Source organism: Myxocyprinus asiaticus, chromosome 41 (genome assembly GCF_019703515.2).
Source record: "Myxocyprinus asiaticus isolate MX2 ecotype Aquarium Trade chromosome 41, UBuf_Myxa_2, whole genome shotgun sequence".
Classification (NCBI taxonomy): Eukaryota; Metazoa; Chordata; class Actinopteri; order Cypriniformes; family Catostomidae; genus Myxocyprinus; species Myxocyprinus asiaticus.
Genome location: NC_059384.1, coordinates 3,863,543 through 3,882,656, shown reverse-complemented (window position 1 = coordinate 3,882,656; position 19,114 = coordinate 3,863,543). Strand labels below are relative to the sequence as shown.

Sequence of the window (19,114 nt, the reverse complement as noted above, 5' to 3'; positions counted from 1 at the left end):
ATTGTAAAGGGTTTAAACAATGTTTTCCATGCTTGTTCAATGAACCATGAACAATTAATGAACATGCACCTGTGGAACGGTCATTAAGACACTAACAGCTTACAGACGGTAGGCAATTATGGTCACAGTTATAAAAACTTAGGACACTAACGAGACCTTTCTACTGACTCTGAAATACACCAAAAGAAAGATGCCCAGGGTCCCTGCTCATCTGCATGAACGTCCCTTAGGCATGCTGCATGGAGACATGAGGACTACAGATGAGGCCAGGGCAATAAATTGCAATGTCTGTACTGTGAGACGCCAAAGACAGCGCTAAAGGGAGACAGGAAGGACAGCTGATCACCCTTGTAGTGGCAGACCACGAGGAACAACACCTGCACAGGATCGGTACATTCGAATATCACACCTGCAGGACAGGTACAGTATGGCAGCAACAAATGCCCGAGTTACACCAGGAATGCACAATCCCTCCATCAGTGCTCAAACTGTCCGCAATAGTCTGAGAGAGGCTGGACTGAGGGATTGTAGGCCTGTTGTAAGGCAGGTCCTTACCAGACATCGCCGGCAACAACGTCGCCTATGGGCACAAACCCACCTTCACTGGACCAGACAGGAGTAGCAAAAAGTGCTCTTCACTGTCGAGTCGCAGTTTTGTCTCACCAGGGGTGATGGTTGGACTCGCGTTTATCGTCAAAGGAATGAGCGTTACACCAAGGCCTATACTCTGGAGCGTGATCGATTTGGAGGTGGAGGTCCGTCATGGTCTGGGGCGGTGTGTCACAGCATCATCGGACTGAGCTTGTTGTCATTGCAGGCAATCTCAACGCTGTGCGTTACAGGGAAGACATCCTCCTCCCTCATGTGGTACCCTTCCTGCATGCACATCCTGACATGACCCTCCAGCATGATGATGCCACCAGCCATACTGCTCATTCTGTGCATGATTTCCTGCAAGACAGGAAGGTCAGTGTTCTGCCATGACCAGTGAAGAGCCCGGATCTCAATCCCATTGTGCACGTCTGGGACCTGTTGGATCAGAGGGTGAGGGCTAAGGCCATTCCCCCAGAAATGTCCGGGAACTTGCAAGTGGCTTGGTGGAAGAGTAGGGTAACATCTCACAGCAAGAACTGACAAATCTGGTGCAGTCCATGAGGAGGAGATGCACTGCAGTACTTAATGCAGCTGGTGGCCACACCAGATACTGACTGTTCAGGGACACATTATTCAATTTTGGTTAGTCACATGTCTGTGAAACTTGTTCAGTCTATGTCTCAGTTGTTGAATCTTTTTATTTTCATACAAATATTTACAAATGTTAAGTTTGCTGAAAATAAAAGCAGTTGAAAGTGAGAGGACGTTGCTTTTTTTGCTGAGTTTATATGTAATATTTGTTTGAGTTTCCTAATTTGATTACACAGTCTTGTTTCAAAATGTCTCTGCAGGTGTTTTCATGGTTCATTGAGTGAAGTTTATTTATAAAATGTGAGCTAACTAAACTAACAAATGACCCAAATAATATAAATTAATCAACAACTCAAATTAAGAAGAGACAAAAGAAATAAAATAATTGAATATTTGTTTATTGAATTATGACAAGAGAGAATGAGCACTGAAAGACAAAAGCACACATATACTTGTGTGAATAGAAGGCCACTGTTAGTCTCCATGTGAGACATGAGTGAGAAGAGCAGAAGAGAATCCAGAGGATCTACTCAGAACACTGATCTCTCCTCACTTCTCCAGTGACTGACAGCTGGTCTTTCTGTTTGGCCTCACAGCTCACTGTGACCGCCTTCATCCACTCCTCCTGAGAGAGAGTCAGACTGCTGCTCCAGCTGTACAGACCGTCCTTCTCCAGGACCCCAGCACTGCTCTTCTCAGACCTACTGCTCCCGTCCACCTTCCAGCTCAGGCTCCAGTCTGAGGGGAAGCCCTTGTTGGCCACACACATCAGTGTTGCTGTGTTCTTTGTGGAAATCTCTTCACTGGAGGGCGGCAGGACGCTCACTTTAGGACGAGTGATGCCTGACAAATACACAATAGACAACTTCAAAAGAAGAAAAGATTTCTTTCTCCCGACTGAAACTAAATAAATTACATTAGTAAATTATATATTTTTATATTTTTTTTATACGATTTTTAAAGATACAATTGAAAACTTTCAAATTGAATCTGCAAGTTTTTTTCTTCATGTTGATCTGTTCGCTCGTATAAAGAACAATTTTTTTCTCCAAAGACTCTGAATTACCAAAATGATGTCAGTTTGACGGTTTGATGAAATTATTAATAAAGTTCACATATCTTTATATGATTGCAATTAGACTTACACAAAAGTTGAAGAATATTTTTCCTTCATAAATTTCTCTTTCTACATTAAGAAATAACTATGAAAAGACATTGCCCAACCTCAAGAGAATAGAAAAGAAAATTCTGTACAATGATGAACTTTTAACAGTTAATTTGGTGAAAGAATTCCTACAGTAAAACTTTATATCTTACATATTACATTAAGAAACATTTCATATTGAAGGAGCATTTTTATGAACTCTTGATAATGTTAGTAATTTAAACACAGAGCCATTTAACAGCTACAAAAACTGAATAACATCTCACTTCTGTACGAGCAACGAATTCACATGTGCTGACAAAGTGTAAATTAAGTGTCTTTAAAGTTCACCTTCATTTCTTGAAAAACAGCCAAATTATTCAATCTGTCTAATCAGATATTATTAATAAATAAAGAAATATTAATAAAAATCATGAAATTATAAAAGGCAACATTTACTTGTTTAGTGACGAGTTGGAAACAGAACAATATTTTTGACCGAAAAACAATTTTAAAAAAGTGAGACAAATCACTGAACTCATATGTGTGTCAATTCAACCTAAAACTGACACATTCCACATTATAAAAACACATATAACATTAAAATGATGATTTGATGATTTACTTACTGCCAACATCCAGTCTGGTGCCGCTGCCGAAAGTCCACCACAGTGATACAAACTAATAGAACAGCTGTACAAAAACCTCTGAGCGCTTCACTAACTGCACTTTAAACACATGATCACAAACACATCTTTACACAACACACATTCAAACATGATTCATTTCATATTGTGATCGACTACTGTTTAAAAAATACAATAAAAAGATACATATTACATTCCAAATGATATACAACATGTTTATTAGAATGTAATAACTCCACTCTATAACTCATTTGATTTAGTTTGATCTACTGAATGCTCATGAGATATCCACAATGAGCAAAAATCATTCGAATTTCAAGCAATTGGAATTAATAACTAAAAGATAAAGATTGAAATGTATGAATGTAATTTGACATGTAATTGTTTCTTATTTCTGCTGTTCTCCTGTAACGGTCACATTTTCTGGTGAGAGGAAACAGTTTTGAATGTGTGTCCCACCCCTCTGATTAAAGCACAATATCAGACTGTCTGTTAGTCAGGACTGTCAAACCAACATCACTGTTCCTTCAGTTCTCACTCATTCACAGTAAAGATGACAGCACACGCTCTCATTATCTGCTCTCTACTGCTTTTCATTGCTGGTGAGAATCTATTTCAGTGCATTTCACAAATATAAACTAAACTGAATTGTATAAAGTTTTTTTTATTATTATTTCAAGTGTCAAAAAGCTCTTTTGAAATAATATTGAAAAGTTCTGTTTATTTTATTATGTGTTTCAGAGTGTAATGGACAGATCACAGTCACTCAGAGTCCCTCAACAACAGCAGCTCAACCAGGACAACAAGTTAAAATAAACTGTAAAACCAGCAGTGATGTGTACCGGTCCAGTAGTGTGGGATACCTCTTGAGCTGGTACTTACAGAAACCTGGAGAAGCTCCTAAACTCCTCATATATTATACAAACCGCCTGCAGTCTGGAACTTCATCTAGATTCAGTGGCAGTGGATCTAATAGTGATTTCACTTTGACCATCAGTGGAGTCCAGACTGAAGATGCAGGACATTATTACTGTCAGAGTTATCACAGTGGTCCAGTGTTCACACAGTGATAAGGAGTCGTACAAAAACCTCCTTCAGTGAAAGAGGAACTACTGATACAGAAACAGTTTCTCTGAATGTTACATTATAAATTGACATGGACACAAAGTTTTTGATTTTGATATTTCACACTCAACACTACACATGAAACTGGACAACACATTTTATTATAAATTCAATAATTTTTGGTTTATGTTTTACTGGCTGATATGACACTAGTCTTAAACTTTACTGACACCTATCCATGTGAATACAGCATCATGCAAACATAAAACATTTGTTTTCACAGATTTCATATTTTAATGTAATTCACAACTTTAAACATTTGACTTGTTTCACCCCCTCAATTGGACAGGCTCATATAAAGTGAGAGGTGATGTCACATACATGTTGTTCAGGTATTCAAATAGATTCATCTAGTGCTGGAGTCTCTTGTTTGATCGAGTGTGTGTGTTGATAAAGTGATTTTTCAGGAGTGTTTTTAAGACAAGACTTGAGGAGAGTCAAGAGCACAGATATCAAAACTAACTCTAATAGAGAGACAATTCTTCTTCAAGACACTCAACTCTTCACTTCTGCAAATGGAAAAACACATCCAACAGAATAAAGAAGAGTCTCCCTCCCTCTTTCTTTCTATTCTTCTTCTTTTTAACACACAATCACACACTTTCCTTCAATACACTCAGTCACACAGCACAATTTCACTCAATATCAAAGAACTACAATTCACTTCACAGTCAAACACTTCTTCCTCTCTCCATGGAAAGACACAAACTGAAGTCTCTCTGTAACCTGTATGTGGAGGGGGACGTGGTCGTTTGTCTGTCATTGGGGAGAGAGAAAGTGGTTAGAGCCAACACCTGGTGAGTACTATCTCTAAACACCTGTGTCTCATTTCAGTGACAGCGGAGACGGGCTTTAAAAGGCCGGCGGAACGTCAGACCGGGAGAGAGAGTTCGAGTCACACACATAAGCACAGTGGAGAATCTGAAGCACAAAATAAAACTTCTGTTTCTCCGTTCACCAGCAGCAGCAGGTCACTGTAAATAAAGAAATGTATTAAGACTTGATGTTGAATAGAAGGACCACACTTGATTTGGAGACTTTAATAATCACCAGTGAGCATTAATCAGAACCCTGCAGGACATTAAATCAGGACTTCTTGCTGAAACTGTTTAAAAATCCTGATGAGGACTGAACTTTTATATCTTTTCTGTAGTGAATCATAAATGCAGGAAAAAACAAGTATGGATGGAAAAGAGGCTGTTTGCTGTATTTATTGATCTGTGTTTTAATACTGAGAGAAACTGTTTATATTAATATTTAATAATTGTGATGAAATTAGTTTAAATAATAATTGATGTTAAAATCTTCCATGAGTTTCTTCTTTTTTTTTTTTATTTTACCGGCCCAACCTGAGAGACAAATAACCCAGCGTACATCTTTGATCTGGAACCACATATACATCACAGATCTAACAGGAATTAAATTAATATAATACTTGATTCAATGCAACCTAACACAAACATTCAAAAAACCATTGAAAATTTAAATATATTTGCATATCACTGAACAGAGTACAGAAAGGATCATTAAAAATGTGAATCCAGTACAGAGAGATAAGGCACATGTAAATCAAGCTAATTGCTAAACTAAATTATTTTGAAAAATATATTTAAAATGATGTGCACTCACATGAGATAAAGACTCCAGTATTCAGTGTTCTACTAAAAGCTGTTTTATTTTACATGGAGCCGTTTGCTTCATGAGTTCATGTTGAGATCAGATGATCAGCTGAATATTACTCTTTTATCTCAATAATAATCTGTAATTCATTGTTTTGAATGTCACTTGCAGAATAAATTGATCAGCACTGACTGTGAATAGCAGATTTCTTCAACAACATCAGAAACTAAGAACTTTTGCCCTTGCGTGATGCTGAATCTAAACCGGTGTCAGAACAATATCAATATAAATATTAATATTACTGAGTGCACCTTTAAAATACCCTTCATTTATTAAAAGGCTTGTTTAATTTTATTCATAAGACAATTTATTACATGTATGTCTTTTTACCAGGTAGAAGATTACATAATGACCTTTGACCTTTTCCATCATGGAGGGCAGAGTGACATTTCTACTCTTGTTTCTCAAAGTGTTGATGTTCTCATATACAACTCAGCTTAGACTCACATGACAGAAGACATTTAAATTTGCATTCTGACGTTACCATTATACTGATTTCCATTTAGACACTTTGCATTGGCAGCACATGCTTCAGTTGTCTGGGAGTTTTTAATAGTTCAGTGAGTTTGAAGACTGAAGACTGAGAACTTCTTCATCCAGAATCTAAATCCACAGCAATCATGACTGTCATCACCATCTTCATCTGGATGTTAACTAGCTACTGTTTTAGAGGTAAGAACAAATTAAAATTAAACTCATTCTACTCTATATGACTGATCATGTGTGCTAGAAATTATTTCCCACTGAAAAGGAAACCAGTTTGTCTGAACTTTTACTAATATTAATATTTTGTCCTTCTGTAGAATCAAGAGGTTCAGTGACAGTCACTCAAACACCTGCAGTGAAATCTGTTCATCTTGGAGACACATTTACTATCACCTGTAATACCAGCCCTGAAGTCTATCAGGCGAACTTGATTAAGAGGCGTAATCAGCCTCTTGCCTGGTATCAGCAGAAACCTGGAGAAGCTCCTAAACTCCTCATATATGCTGCAACAACCCTCAACACTGGAACTCCATCTAGATTCAGTGGCAGTGGATCTAATAGTGATTTCACTCTGACCATCAGTGGAGTCCAGACTGAAGATGCAGGACATTATTACTGTCAGAGTTATCACTGGATCAACAGTAAAGATGTGTTCACACAGTGATAAAGAGTCGTATAAAAACCTCTGTCAGTCAGACTGCACTGATACACTGACAGATACTGAAGCTGCTCATACAAACGCTAACACACACACACACACACACACACACACACACACCAGTGGAGTAAAATGATTTTTTTATTATTATTATTATTCATACAAGTAAATCGTTTTTGATGAGATTATGATTTTTCATGTCATTTATCTTCCACTGTCACCTCCAATTCTTCATCAGATTAAAGTTTTCAGACAGTTTGTTATAAAATACAAAGCAAACAACCTCGAAACAGACGAATCCCTCCATTCAGCAGAAGTGAAACTGGTGTGTTCCAGTTCAGATCATTTAACCAATCAAACAGTGAATCTAAGAGTGTGAGGTGAAAATCACATTTGCATTGTCAGTGTGGAATGATTCTGTTTCTCTCAGAATAGATCAGATCTCTCTCCAGTGACCATGTTCAAACCACAAGAGGATTCATTTAGTTTTATCAGTAAATGCATCTTTTCAGAACTGTTCAAACAGTGAAGACATTGTAAACACCTAAATCTCTCCCAAAGGACTTTCATGAAACATAATACATTCAGTTTTCTCTCTTAGTATAAAGTCAGATTGATTAATGATGCACTTTAAGTCAAATGTAACTTGTTCAGAAGCTTTATTGAATGTAACACAAACACAACACATTGAAAGATCACACAGTGAATCGACACTCTTTCAGTATTCAGTTGTAAATCACTGGAGCTGTGAGACACTCAGATACGGCTCATCTTCAGGAGAAACATCATCATTCAATGCCCTTAACAGCGACTCTTGTGGAACGAGACCTGATGAAGATCACCATCACGAGTTACTCTGCAGACGAACACCTCTGCCTCTTCCCAGCATGCTTTGCTGAGGGTCAGGAAACTATTCCTCCTGCAGCGGTCGTCCTGTTCACTCTCTGCACTGGTCAGACTCCCCTCTGTGACCTCTGACCCATCCAGTGTTCAGCTCAGCAGCACCCCCTCTGGAGAGTATGAGCTGAGCAGACAGAGCAGGGCGGCTGAGTCTCCAGAGATCTGTGTGCATATTCTCTGACTGATGTGTCCACTGCCCTTTGAGATGACCTCTGACCTTTCCCATCATAGATACTTTATTGATGTTGGCTCAGCTGTCATGATTATTTATTATCAATTAAAACAGTGGCTTCAGAATGATGAATCATTTCACATTGAGATTCACACTTCTTAATTTAGACTCATATGACTAAAGACTGAAGATTAAAAGAAGTTTACCTGTATGTGGACCTACAATATGACAATGACACAAAAACACTTAGAAGGTGATGAAATGATTCACGTCAAATTCCAGATGTAAACCTCATAGAAATGCAGTAGAGGGACTAAACACAGACAGAACAAACAAGAAACCCCTCAAACATCTTACAGCTGATGGAGATCTGTGAGGAGGAATGAACAAAATCTCCTCAAGTGACATTGGGTGAATTATTGACTTCTCTGCAGTAATCTTGATTTCTGCTGCACATTTTCCAGAACTGTCGAAGTGTTTTTCACTCATTGAGTTTAATGACACAGAATTACAGTGAATATTAGACTGACAGCAGTATAAACTATTGAAGATCCTTTGCATGTCTTTACATAATCAGCACATGCTTCAGTGATCTGAGAGTGTTTATAGTGCTGTGAGTTTAACACTTCATCACTGAGAACACAACACAATCTTCATCAACACACAACAACAATGACCTTCATCATCATCTTCATCTGGAAACTCACAGTGTTTGGTCAAAGTTTGTAGAGTTTATTTTAAAATGATAGATAATTTATTTGTCAAATATACTTTGTTAATAAAATGTATCTTGTTTAATAATATACAGGTGCATCTCAATAAATTAGAATGTCGTGGAAAAGTTCATTTATTTCAGTAATTCAACTCAAATTGTGAAACTCGTGTATTAAATAAATTCAATGCACACAGACTGAAGTAGTTTAAGTCTTTGGTTCTTTTAATTGTGATGATTTTGGCTCACATTTAACAAAAACCCACCAATTCACTATCTCAAAAAATTAGAATACATTATAAGACCAATAAAAAAAACATTTTTAGTGAATTGTTGGCCTTTGGGAAAGTATGTTCATTTACTGTATATGTACTCAATACTTGGTAGGGGCTCCTTTTGCTTTAATTACTGCCTCAATTCGGCGTGGCATGGAGGTGATCAGTTTGTGGCACTGCTGAGGTGGTATGGAAGCCCAGGTTTCTTTGACAGTGGCCTTCAGCTCTTCTGCATTTTTTGGTCTCTTGTTTCTCATTTTCCTCTTGACAATACCCCATAGATTTTCTATGGGTTCAGGTCTGGTGAGTTTGCTGGCCAGTCAAGCACACCAACACCATGGTCATTTAACCAACTTTTGGTGCTTTTGGCAGTGTGGGCAGGTGCCAAATCCTGCTGGAAAATGAAATCAGCATCTTTAAAAAGCTGGTCAGCAGAAGGAAGCATGAAGTGCTCCAAAATTTCTTGGTAAACGGGTGCAGTGACTTTGGTTTTCAAAAAACACAATGGACCAACACCAGCAGATGACATTGCACCCCAAATCATAACAGACTGTGGAAACTTAACACTGGACTTCAAGCAACTTGGGCTATGAGCTTCTCCACCCTTCCTCCAGACTCTAGGACCTTGGTTTCCAAATGAAATACAAAACTTGCTCTCATCTGAAAAGAGGACTTTGGAACACTGGGCAACAGTCCAGTTCTTCTTCTCCTTAGCCCAGGTAAGACGCCTCTGACATTGTCTGTGGTTCAGGAGTGGCTTGACAAGAGGAATATGACAACTGTAGCCAAATTCCTTGACAAGTCTGTGTGTGGTGGTACTTGATGCCTTGACCCCAGCCTCAGTCCATTCCTTGTGAAGTTCACCCAAATTCTTGAATCGATTTTGCTTGACAATCATAAGGCTGCGGTTCTCTCGGTTGGTTGTGCATCTTTTTCTTCCACACTTTTTCCTTCCACTCAACTTTCTGTTAACATGCTTGGATACAGCACTTTGTGAACAGCCAGCTTTTTTGGCAATGAATGTTTGTGGCTTACCCTCCTTGTGAAGGGTGTCAATGATTGTCTTCTGGACAACTGTCAGATCAGCAGTCTTCCCCATGATTGTGTAGCCTAGTGAACCAAACTGAGAGACCATTTTGAAGGCTCAGGAAACCTTTGCAGGTGTTTTGAGTTGATTAGCTGATTGGCATGTCACCATATTCTAATTTTTTGAGATAGTGAATTGGTGGGTTTTTGTTAAATGTGAGCCAAAATCATCACAATTAAAAGAACCAAAGACTTAAACTACTTCAGTCTGTGTGCATTGAATTTATTTAATACACGAGTTTCACAATTTGAGTTGAATTACTGAAATAAATGAACTTTTCCACGACATTCTAATTTATTGAGATGCACCTGTATTTGTGTGTTCCAGAGTGTAATGGACAGATCACAGTCACTCAGAGTCCCTCAATAATAGTAGCTCAACCAGGACAAGAAGTTGTAAAACCAGCAGTGATGTCTACCAGCACAGTAGTGTGGGATATCTCTTGAGCTGGTACTTACAGAAACCTGGAGAAGCTCCTAAACTCCTCATATATTGTACAAGCACCCTCCAGTCTGGAACTCCATCTAGATCCTTTTTGAGGACTTCCGTTTGGCTTTCAACACCATCATCCCAGCTATATTCCAGACTAAACTGCACCAGCTCTCTGTTCCCACTTCAATTTGTCAGTGGATTACCAGCTTTCTGACAGACAGGCAGCAGTTTGTGAGACAGGGGAAATTCACTTCCAGCACCTGTACAACCACTGGTGCCCCCCAGGGATGTGTGCTCTCCCCACTACTCTTCTCCCTCTACACCAATGACTGCATTGCCAAGGACCCCTCTGTCAAGCTCCTGAAGTTTGCAGACGACACCACTGTCATCGGCCTCATCCGAGATGACGATGAGTCAGCATAGAGAAGGGAGGTTGAACAGCTGGCCGTCTGGTGCAGTCAAAACAACCTGGAGCTGAACACGCTCAAAACAGTGCAGATGACTGTGGACTTTAGGAGGAACACCCCAACATTGACCCCCCTCACCATTCTGAACAGCACTGTGGCAGCATTGGAGTCATTCAGGTTCCTGGGCACTACAATCTCACAGGACCTGAAGTGGGAGACCCACATTGACTCCACTGTGAAAAAGGACCAGCAGATGTTGTTCTTCCTTCACCAGTTGAGGAAGTTCAACCTGCCACAGGTGCTGCTGATACAGTTCTACTCAGCAGTCATTGGGTCTGTCCTCTGCACTGCAATAACTGTCTGGTTTGGTTCAGCTACAAAATCGGATATCAGAAGACTACAAAGGACAGTTTGGACTGCTGAGAGGATTATTGGTTGCCCCCTGCCCTCCCTTCAAGAACTATACACTTCCAGAGTGAGGAAAAATGCTGGAAAAATCACTCTGGACTCCACTCACTCAGCCCACTACCTTTTTGAACTGTTGCCTTCTGGCCAACGCTTCAGAGCTCTGAGCACCAGAACCGTCAGGCACAGGAACAGTTTCTTCCCTCGGGCTATCCATCTCATGAACAGTTAAAACTGCCCCATTGAGCAATAATTATGTGCAATTCACCGTCTACTCTTTATATTTATCCAACACATCCAACCTCTTCTGCCATTACATTCCTTTGCGCTGTATATAACAGATTTGTGTTTAGTTTTGCACTACGTATATTTATGTGTGTATGTATGTATGTGTGTGTCTGTGTGTGTATATGTGTATATATGTATGTATGTGTATGTATGTATATATATTATGCAAATATATATTGTATTCTGTATATACTTTATTTTCTATTCAATTTTTAATTATTTTTTTTTATGATTATCTGTCTTGTTGCTGTTTTGTATTGTTGTGCACTGGAAGCTCCTGTCACCAAGACAAATTCCTTGTACGTGTAAGCATACTTGGCAATAAAGCTGATTCTGATTCTCATTCAGTGGCAGTGAATCTAATAGTGATTTCACTCTGACCAACAATGGAGTCCAGACTGAAGATGCCGGACATTATTACTGTCAGATTTATCTGAGTTCACACCAGTGGCGGCAGGGGCCTACATTTTCAGGTGGGGCTCTGAGCCAATGCACGCGCTGGAAAAAATGTGCGCGCACGCATGTTTTTTTGTTATGGAGGCAGATTTAGGGCTGTTTGATTCCAGAAATTTGGGAATCGATTCCGATTCCGATTCCTGGTTTTAAGAGTCGATTCCAAAAAAAAAACGGGGTAAAGTTAAATCTCAAAATAAACAGCTCACTAGCATTCTTTGCACTATTTATAATAGCATAAATGAGATTTACTATCATTCTAAAATTAAATTAGCATTAAAACAATGCTTCAATCCCATGAGATAAATTTGAGGGAAGTTTGAGGCTGTATTTCGAAGAACTACCGCAAATAATCTTAAAAACGCCATTTAACCTACACTGAAATTTTCTGTTTCCTCTCATGAGTTCTTGTTTAGAAAGTGGTTTATATTAGAATGTACAGTAACTGTACACTGAATAAAATGTCCAAACAATACACTTCAGTTTTATTTAAAAATCCAGACTGTTGTACTGGTTTATTTCATACAGTTTAAAAAAATATATATAATTGTTTTTGAATTTGATTACATGAAATTATTTTAATGTAAAAGTGTGTAAAATGTAGGCTACTTAAAAAAAAAATAGTGTAAAGGGTTTTAAAACTAACGAGTAGAGAAGCGTTACATTCTCACTTTTATAATGCAGCACATTGATTATTTAAACTTTAACATACAGATTTATTGATGTGAACTGGGAAACTGACTCATCTCTGCCATCTCCTTGTTGAAGACTTGTGTTGTAACATCAGGAATGTTGTTTTTATTTGCCAATTTAATGTCACAAATTTGGCATGTTCCTTGATTTTAATCCAAAGTAAAAATATCGTCAAACATTACAGGTCTGGAAAGCAGATATTTGAAGGGTTTGTGTGATTGTGAATACAGATCAACCGGTTTTCCTGAAAGGATTCGACTCCAGCTTTGGAGTCGATTCCAACGTTTCGAGTCGATTCTCGATTCCCAATGCCTCAGAATCGAGGAATCGACTCTTTCTGGAATTGATTCCCAGCCATAGGCAGATGGATTTATCAATAAATCCAAGTCCAGACAGACATCTTCCTTGTACAGGAATTTTGCCCTTTGTCCTACTGAGTGGCAAACTTCTCAATGACCCTATTATTGAAGTCAGGAATGCTTTTGATAAGTTTTTTTCTGCATGGAGAGCATAGCCAGAGCATTCAGCATTTCACACAGTCAATTATATTTGATAAAATGTGCCTATTCTTATCCACCTCTTCATTGAGCTTTCTTACCCCTATTCTGTAGACTTCGTTCATTTGTGTAGCTATGTTGACTCTACAAGGATTGCTAGCTTGACACTCTTGTCCATATGTGCTCTTGTAGACTCATGTTTCTTTGTACTCTCTGGTAAATGTTTTAGGTCCCTTAATCCTAAAACAGTCCATGTTCCATCTGTCCCCGTCATTTTAAAAAGTAGACATGGAAAGCAAAATAAGGCATTTGCATGACTACATCCAGCTAGCCAAGCTTTTCTGCTGTACCAAGTATGGGAGAAGCATCGTGTGTACGTTTTGCTCTTTTCGTTAGCCTGTTGTTTGATATTGATGTCAGGTTGATCTGGGCCAAGCTCTTTTACTCGTAGTTTCTCCACCAAAGTTTTCCTCTCAGATGGATTTTGCTGAAGAGATCTTATTGAATTTGATGGCAGACTGGGCAGCTGAGATCCTGCTCCTGTGTCCGCGTTCATCATTGCTATAGTATTACAAATCTATTGACAGAGACTGTCAGTCGTCCAATGAGACGACGGTGAGAGGGAACATCTGGGCATGCTTGGGGAGCTTTCTCTCAGTGCCCCACATGCCATAATATCGAGGCCACTGATTGGTTACATTTCTTTTGCACATGTGAATAACTTGTGTCAGCATTGGTTGGCACTGCTCCACCGAGGGGCGCTGGAAAAAGCGCCCCAAGCATGAGCAGTCAGTGGTGGTCAGGACTCTTGTTGAGAGAAGGGACGAAAAGGAAGCTAATTTTCCCCCACATAATGATTTATATTTTATATATTACATGTTATTATGCATTTTCAACACACACATACTTAAAATAAGTTTTAAAAAATTACTTTTACAAAAACCTCTGTCAGTCAGACTGCACTGATACACTGACAGATACTGCAGCTGCTCATACAAACACTAGCACACACACACACAGACACACACACACACATGTTGGTACTCCTGTCATTATGAGGATTCTCTAAAGACATAATGATTGTTATACTGTACAAACTATCCCCTAACCCTACCACTAAATCTAACCCTCATATAAACCTTTTGATATTTTTTTAAAAAAAACATTGTTTAGTATGTTTTTAAAGCCGTTTGAATTACAGGCAGACTAGGGGTGTCCTCATAAACCACATTTATAGCATAATACCCTCATAATTACTAGTTTGTAAACTAAAAAAATGTCCTCATAAACCACAAAAAACAACTCAAAAACACGCACTCACAAACACACACACACACACACACACACACACACACACACACACACACACCAGTTAAGAAACTCAACATTTTTCATAGAATTCACATCTAGTCTTAAATGCAGATTCATATTAAATTATTGTGTGTGTGTGTGTGTGTGTGTATGAGAGAGAGAGAGAGAGAGAGAGAGTGTGTGTGTTTGTGTGTGTACTGTGTGTGTTTGTGTGTGTGTTTGTGTGTACTGTATGTGTGTTTGTACTGTATGTGTGTGTGTGTGTGTGTGTGTGTGTGTGTGTGAGCAGGTTTAAGTGGTTTACAAGGACTTTTTTTAAGGTTATAAACTGGTAATTACAAGGATATTATGCTATAGTTGGGCCTCATGTATTCAGATAGAAGACAAAGGCAGGCCTAACACAGTCGTAAAGCCTAACTCAGGCCCACATACCAAGTCATAAATCTTACTGCTAAAAACTGCGCCAAAATCAAACAAAGGGAGTCCAAAACAGACTACAAATCCCATGAAGCCTTGCTCACTAAAGGATCGAACTTTCAACTCTTATTGGATGAGGCACATGACAGAACACACCTCAAACATGACATCATCAGGAGTAGAAATACCTCTTGAATGCTTCCGGGATTTGCTTCCAGCAACTTTGCTCGCCATGCGTAGACGCAGCTTATCGCTGCTCTCAGGTGTAGCCTCGTGGCACAAGGAAGTAACGTACGATTTGAAACTGTGGCCATACAATCTCCATCTCGCTGGACGAGTTGAGATTACTCTGTGTTCCACCGAACACTCTAACGGATCCGAAGGAGACCGCCGAGCAATCCGCATCTTCATCCGTTTGCCTGCAGAAGTGAAGAGATAAAAGATTTCTCTTCCATCTTCAATCAAGTCGATGTCGCTGATTTCTCCGCCAGCCCGCCGAGAATCAGCAGCTGTACCGCCCGCCGACAGAGCGAGGAAACGGCCTCCCGTCATCACCCGAGCCTCGAGGAACCGAGTCGGAGTTAAAGGACAGCTGAACACACATTCTGCATCCTCATGCGATTCAAGTAAGAGGTTTATGTCTGGGCAGAGTTAGAATATTATAGTGTGTTATTCTTGTGTATCAAGGTTATTGCTTGTACAGTTTACGTACCGCCGTGTCCGCTCACTGCGATTAATACTCAAGGTATTAATTATCACGAATGAGATTTGCTGTGTTGTAGTCCAACCACGTTGGACTGTTGTGCATTTCCGCCATCACGGGTGAGACCGGCACACTGGGTTTATCCATTAAAGAATCAAATACCACAGGACGGTTTACAAGCCGTCCACTGCGTCTCTGAGTGATAAACTAACAGCTGCTTTCTCTCCCACGAACACGAAACCGGCTTTGGGGCCGTCAATTATTCTCTCTCTCTCTCTTGTACTAACCACATACACACACACGCACACGACCCCTCACAAACAATCTCGCACACATTTTTGGCTAGTAGATAGCTTCATGATAAAGCTCATCTTTGTCCCTAAGCTATCGTACAAGCGGATACACGTGGTAACTGGTAGACGCCATTGACTGGTTTCTCTCCGCCCACATTCGCGGCCATATTCTCTGGCCAGAAGTCTCGCGTGACATACTCTCCACGAGAGTCACGTCCGCCATTTTGTGCACGTCCCTCCCTCCTTACACACACACACTCTCTCTCTCACACACACACACCCTCATGTGTTATAGGATTACTTTGGTTTCCATATCTAGTCATATCACTGTTTAGTTTGTAGTTGTAAGTCGGAAGTTTATTGACTGCATTGTATTAATTATTAATTGAAATTACTGCATAAATAAACTTTGTTATATTACAAAGAGAAGTGTTTTGGTTTGTTTTGCATATGCCTGTGTCATGCTGACGGGATGTCAGTGCTCAGATTCAAGCCTTCATTCATTGTTTTTTCCCGAAAATCGATATTTTTCGGATGTCGATTTTCCTAAGAAAACAATCTAATATTGAGACTGTTTTACTTTCTGGTTATTAGTCCCTGATTCCAGGGCGGTGCCCCGTCAATATTAATCTTTATTAATATTCTATTGATTTTTGATAATTGATAATTATCTTTGATGATTTTTGAATTTGCAGGATCAATAAGCTAGTGTTAGTTTTAATTAATGTATCATAGATGTTAATGATTGGTGATTATCTTTGATAATTGTTGATTTAAAGGATTAAAAAAGCTAACATTGATTCTCATCATAGTTCTATTGATTTTAATAATTCATAATTATCTTTGATAATTATTAATTATTGCTAATAACCAAACCTGCTCCTAAACGTAGCGCACTACATTTACTGGAGCCCCATATGAGGTGTTAATGAGTTTGATTCAATTAGTTAATTAAAATATTAATTAATAACTAAAGAAATAATTATCAATTATTTCTGATAGTAACACTGATCTAAACAACCTGTAAAGCCCTACACTATAAATGTGGTTTATGAGGACATTTCTAGTGTTCCCATAATTCAAACTGCTTAAAACTTTTTTTTTTTTTTTTTTGAAAATGTAAAAATGCAAAAAGTTTTCTGTGAGGGTTAGGTTTAGGGTTAGGGTTAGGGGTAGGGGATAGAATCTATAGTTTATACATTATAAAAACCATTATGTCTATGGAGAGTCCTCATAATGATAGCTGCACCAACATATCAGTTTCATGTCAGTTTGAGTGCATGCTGTCATTAGTGTATATGTCAGAAATTGTGTTTATCTTTCAATTCACCTCAAATATTTATGCAGATAATACAATTTGATAAAATATATATATATATATATATATATATATATTTTTATTTAAAATGCAAACTTTTCACAATTGGTCTCTTGGACACTGTATGACTGTAAGTAAAACTTCTTAATATATTGTAACATTTACTCTACTATACTAAACTAAAAAAAAAAAAAAAAGAAATGTCCCTTTTTCAGGACACTGTATTTTAAAGATAATTTTGTAAAAATGCAAATAACTTTACAGATCTTTATTGTAAAGGGTTTAACAATGTTTTCCATGCTTGTTCAATGAACCATAAACAATTAATGAACATGCACCTGTGGAACGGTCATTAAGACATTAACAGCTTACAGACGGTAGGCAATTATGGTCACAGTTATAAAAACTTAGAACACTAAAGAGACCTTTCTACTGACTCTGAAAAACACCAATAGAAAGATGCCCAGGGTCCCTGCTCATCTGCATGAACGTCCCTTAGTCATGCTGCATGGAGGCATGAGGACTGCAGATGTGACCAGAGCAATATATTGCAATGTCGGTACTGTGAGACGCCTAAGACAGCGCTACAGGGAGACAGGAAGGACAGCTGATCATCCTTGTAGTGGCAAAACACGTGTAACAACACCTGCACGGGATCAGTACATCCGAATATCACACCTGCGTGACAGGTACAGGATGGCAACAACAACTGCCCGAGTTACACCAGGAACGCACAATCCCTCCATCAGTGCTCAAACTGTCCGCAACAGGCTGAGAGAGGCTGGACTGTGGGCTTGTAGGCCTGTTGTAAGGCAGGTCCTTACCAGACATCGCCGGCAACAACTATGGGCACAAACCCACCTTCGCTGGACCAGACAGGACTGGCAAAAAGTGCTCTTCACTGTCGAGTCGCAGTTTTGTCTCACCAGGGGTGATGGTCGGACTTGCGTTTATCGTCAAAGGAATGAGCGTTACACCAAGGCCTGTACTCTGGAGCGTGATCGATTTGGAGGTGGAGGTCCGTCATGGTCTGGGGCGGTGTGTCACAGCATCATCGGACTGAGCTTGTTGTCATTGCAGGCAATCTCAACACTGTGCGTTACAGGGAAGACATCCTCCTCCCTCATGTGGACCCTTCCTGCAGGCTCATCCTGACATGACCCTCCAGCATGATGATGCCACCAGCCATACTGCTCATTCTGTGCGTGATTTCCTGCAGGACAGGAATGTCAGTGTTCTGCCATGACCAGCGAAGAGCCCGAATCTCAATCCCATTGTGCAAGTCTGGGACCTGTTGGATCAGAGGGTGAGGGCTAAGGCCATTCCCCCCAGAAATGTCTGGGAACTTGCAAGTGGCTTGGTGGAAGAGTGGGGTAACATCTCACAGCAAGAACTGATAAATCTGGTGCAGTCCATGAGGAGGAGATGCACTGCAGCAATTAATGCAGCTGGTGGCCACACCAGATACTGACTGTTCAGGGACACATTATTCAATTTCTGTTAGTCACATGTCTGTGAAACTTGTTCAGTCTATGTCTCAGTTGTTGAATCTTTTTATGTTCATACAAATATTTACAAATGTTAAGTTTGCTGAAAATAAAAGCAGTTGAAAGTGAGAGGATGTTGCTTTTTTTGCTGAGTTTATATGTACTATATGTTTGAGTTTCCTATTTTGATTACACAGTCTTGTTTCAAAATGTCTCTGCAGGTGTTTTCATGGTTCATTGAGTGAAGTTTATTTATAAAATGTGAGCTAACTGAACAAACAAATGACACAAATAATATAAATTAATCAACTATTCAAATAACAAAGACAGGAAACTTAA

The 19,114-nt window shown here is 39.2% G+C and overlaps 3 gene segments (V, D, J or C); 2 read left to right on the top strand and 1 right to left on the bottom strand.

The window, feature by feature from the left end:
- Window positions 1-1,562: 1,562 nt before the first annotated feature.
- Window positions 1,563-3,115, bottom strand: LOC127431676 (Ig kappa-b4 chain C region-like). The segment is given in 3 exon segments: window positions 1,563-2,028; window positions 2,959-3,010; window positions 3,107-3,115. Coding segments are annotated over 3 exon segments (378 nt in total).
- Window positions 3,116-3,409: 294 nt separating this feature from the next.
- LOC127431736 (immunoglobulin kappa variable 4-1-like) lies at window positions 3,410-4,054 on the top strand. The segment is given in 2 exon segments: window positions 3,410-3,578; window positions 3,718-4,054. Coding segments are annotated over 2 exon segments (378 nt in total).
- A 2,214-nt stretch (window positions 4,055-6,268) lies between these two features.
- LOC127431730 (Ig kappa chain V region K29-213-like) lies at window positions 6,269-8,718 on the top strand. The segment is given in 2 exon segments: window positions 6,269-6,453; window positions 6,585-8,718. Coding segments are annotated over 2 exon segments (399 nt in total).
- Window positions 8,719-19,114: the final 10,396 nt, after the last annotated feature.